At 36.5% G+C, this 3892-nt stretch overlaps 1 protein-coding gene and 1 long non-coding RNA gene across 2 annotated transcripts in view; one reads left to right on the forward strand and one right to left on the reverse strand.

Moving 5' to 3' along the window:
* MIB1 (MIB E3 ubiquitin protein ligase 1) overlaps positions 1-3892 on the forward strand; it is a 121440-nt gene that overhangs the window by 24531 nt on the left and 93017 nt on the right. Inside the window, exon 4 of the mRNA XM_024120568.3 lies at positions 3527-3631. Within this exon, the coding sequence (XP_023976336.1) occupies positions 3527-3631 (105 nt within the window). The remainder of the gene's footprint in view (positions 1-3526; positions 3632-3892) is intronic.
* The window catches only part of LOC114484338 (uncharacterized), a 60141-nt gene that overhangs the window by 7554 nt on the left and 48695 nt on the right, over positions 1-3892 (reverse strand). The gene's annotated exons all lie outside the window — the stretch shown is intronic.

Raw genomic sequence — 3892 nt, forward strand, 5'->3', positions numbered from 1 at the left:
GGCTTAGTTGCTCCACGGCATGTGGGATCTTCCTGGACCATGGCTCAAACCCGTGTCCCCTGCGTTGGCAGGCGGATTCTTAACCACTGCACCACCAGGGAAACCCGGATCCCATGTTTTCTGTATCCCATTACATCATCTTACTTAGCTTACTCTTTCCTTTGGTGGTGTACACGTTCTAATAATGTCTTTTGCAAGAGTGCACAAGAAGTAAATTTTTTAATACTTTCATTCTAAAATTGTTTTTAACTTTATATTCTTCCTCACGCTTAATTTTATGGTTCAGAGGGTTGGAAAAATTTTTTTCATCAGCTTTTCAAAAGCAGTTGCAGCTAAAGTCTGAAGCCACATAAGTGGAACTTTCTGGATTTTTGTTATATTGGCACTTCTTAGGGGAATGAAAAGTAGGCATTTTTGAAGGTTTGAGTCATCAGTATTACATTTTTGGTTTGTTATGATTTAATACTTGTTACATTTTAAGAACAAAATGAAAAGTAAATGAAACCATCTTACACATGTGATTCTGAGGGAACTTAATATAATAGTAAGTCTTCAGGGTAACATTATTTAAGCATAGGTTTGAGATGAAATGTAATTTTTGTCTGACTCTTTTTGACCATGTGTGTGAATGAAGAAAGTTTTTAAGCCTTCCTGTGCTGGCCAGTCTTCAGTGCTGGCTGCTCTGTCCCAATCCTCTTTTCTTATCTTTTTTTTCCCTTGGGGTTCAAGACTCCCACCCCATTCTCATTACTACATGTTCTCAACAATATGGCTAGTATGAGCCATATTAAGGGGTATAAACCAACCTAGGCTGATGCTGTAATACTGATACAGTCTATGGCCTACCATGTGCCAGCATGTACCATGGATTTTTGCTTTGCATCATGGCTTTGGCAAGCATGATGTAAGGTCATCATGGAAGTGTGTAGTGTATTCTTAACTACCTACGTTAGTATTTCAAGACTGTTTTCATTTTGCAAATGCTTTCGAATACATGTTGATTGTTTCATACAGGTACGCTAGATATATTTTCTTCTTTTTAAAATACTTTATTATGGAGATTTCAAACATACACGAGAATAGAAAGAGTAGTATAACAAATTCCCATGCACCCAACATCCAACTTCAAAAATAATCAACATTTTAAAAAATGCCATTTATTTGTTGAAGAAATCAAGGTTCTTTGGATTTGGCTGATTGATTCTTTATGATATTCTTTAACTTCTTCCTCTGACCCTTGTAGTCTTATAAACTAGTTGTTAGGTGTAGAGACATGATTCGATTCAGGTTCAGGTTCAGGTTTTTTTGTCAGGAGTACCTCATCAGTTGTGTGTGTACTTTCATTGCATCACATCAGGAGGCACATAAAGTTTGATTATCCTACTGTTGGTGATGTTAAGATTGATGAGTGCAGGTATTGTCAGTTTGATCCTTTATAGAGTTTCTCAGCAACCTTTTACCTAATGGTTTTAGCAGCCATTCTGCACATATTTCTTAATCAGAATTGAAAGTATGAAATTAATGTAGTTATTTTCTTATGCCTTCCACTTTCCTCCTTGATAAACCAAATCATATTAACAAATGAAGGAATTTCATTTAGTGATTCAGAGCTTGAGTAATGAATTTGCTTATATCCCAAGTAATTTGAAATTTAGGATGAATATGATTTAAAGTTTGTAGTCTTTGTTTTTTATTTTATTTTAATTTTTTTATTTTTTAAATTTTTTTGTGGTATGCGGGCCTCCCTCTGTTGTGGCCTCTCCCGTTGCGGAGCACAGGCTCCGGACGCGCAGGCTCAGCGGCCATGGCTCACGGGCCCAGCTGCTCCGCGGCATGTGGGATCCTCCCAGACCGGGGCGCGAACCCGGTTCCCCTGCATCGGCAGGCGGACGCGCAACTACTGCGCCACCAGGGAAGCCCCTAGTCTTTGTTTTTTAGTTGGTCACATGCTTTTTTGTCCCTCTCATGAAAACACAGAGTTATTTAATCTAGCATTGTATTTTTAAAAATGAATGAAATAGAATCTGACTATATTAGAATCAGAAGGGATTTTTTTTGCTAAAAATTGCATGTTTCACTTTAGAGTGTTAGAAACTCTTGCTTTGGAAGGTTATACAGTGGTTCGTTGTGAAAATCAGAAAGCAAAGCATGGCAGTGATGGACTCTGCATTCAGGATGGTAGTTACCTCTGTTGGAAGGCAGGAGGGTGGGATTGATGAGAGGCATGCAGGGGAATTGAAAAGTACTGGTAATATTCTTTTTCTTAGTCTGATGTTCATTTTGTTTTTTATTCTTTAAAATTTACATATGATATATTTTTATAATGTATAATTTATTTTAAAATTAAAAAGAATAGGGACTCTCTGGCAGTCCACTGGTTAAGACTCTACGCTCCCAGTGCAGGGGGTATGGGTTCCATCCCTGGTCGGGGAACTAAGATCCTGCATGCTGCACCGTTCGGCCTTAAAAAAAAAAAAAATTAAAAAGGATAGACTCATTTACTAACAATTTGAAATATTGCTCAAATATTTGATTAAATTTTAAGTATAAGAACTTTTTATCTCTACAAAAGCACCATAAAATACTAGCTTGCAAAACTATTGCTTTAGTACAGGGTGAAAATTAAATGGTCATTATGTATCTTATTTGAAATAGTCTGTTTTTAAGGGCATGCCTTAAAAATTACATTTAACATCAGCCTGGCATTCTAAGTAACTATGTAGTGTGGTTGATTATAAGTGTCAGGGTGGAGAAGAGTAATGAGTTGCGCATGTGCGACTTCCCATTCTGAGCTGTTGACTGGTTCACTTGAGAATACCCAAGTTTAGTGCTCGTTGTGTGTCAGTTTTGTGTAGTTGATTCTTGGCCCTTAAGCAATAGCAACGCCAGCATTTTTATTTATTTATTTTTTTTTAAGTATTAAACGCTCTTACTAATCAGCCTGCTGGCATTTGGGGCCTAGAGATTGTGTCTGGGTCTCCACTGCAGTCATGGTGTTTCAGCTTAGATGGCCTGCTTTTTGGGGCAACTGAGGGGTGCTGCTGGAGGAGCCAAGTCACTCAAGTCTTCTTTAAACTTGGCCTTTGAGCCTCATGCTTATCAGTGTTTAGCTGACCAGAGAGGGGTTTACCTTGAAATTTTCAGGGTATTTGGTCAAAGATTTTAAATTTTGTATCAAAGAATAAGTTTCAAAGAATACACTGTTGTTAGAGGGAATCCTTTAAGAGTGAAGATTTTAAATTTTGTATTGAATTATGTATTTTCTGAATAATCCATCACTGTAATCACTAAGCTTCTCTATTTAAAATTTCTACAGTGGTTTTAGAAATTACCTTATAATATTCTGGAAAATTGTATAATTCAGTTATATGTTAGAAGTGACATATATTTGGTAAATAAGTGTTTTTCATGATCCTGTTACACAGGATTGTAGCTGAAATATTTTTAAAGATTTAAATATAATTTAAAAAACCAACCTCTCTTCTCCTCTTTCAAAATTTTCTTTTTCCTCAAAAATTTCCCTTAGGTAACAGAAATCCAAGACTGGAGTGCATCAAGCCCACATAGCGCCGCCTACGTTCTCTGGGACAATGGTGCTAAGAACCTTTACAGAGTTGGCTTTGAGGGCATGGTAAGCATAAGAACCACAAAAGATGAAAATATTGGACGGGTGAAAGAAGGGAAGTAAAAATAGCCCTTATTGTATTCTTTCATTTTTTCTTTTGTCATCTCCTTTTGTCAGAATACAGCCATATGAATCATGAGTATGCAATTGGAGGGAACATCTGTAAAGTCAGAATTTAATACAATAGGTGTTAAAATTATTTTTTAAGGAGTTTTTTCCTCTGGTTTTTTTTTTTTTTTTTTTTTTTTTTTGCGGTACACGGGGTTC

The sequence above is a fragment of the Physeter macrocephalus genome, chromosome 19 (assembly GCF_002837175.3).
Source record: "Physeter macrocephalus isolate SW-GA chromosome 19, ASM283717v5, whole genome shotgun sequence".
Classification (NCBI taxonomy): domain Eukaryota; kingdom Metazoa; phylum Chordata; class Mammalia; order Artiodactyla; family Physeteridae; genus Physeter; species Physeter macrocephalus.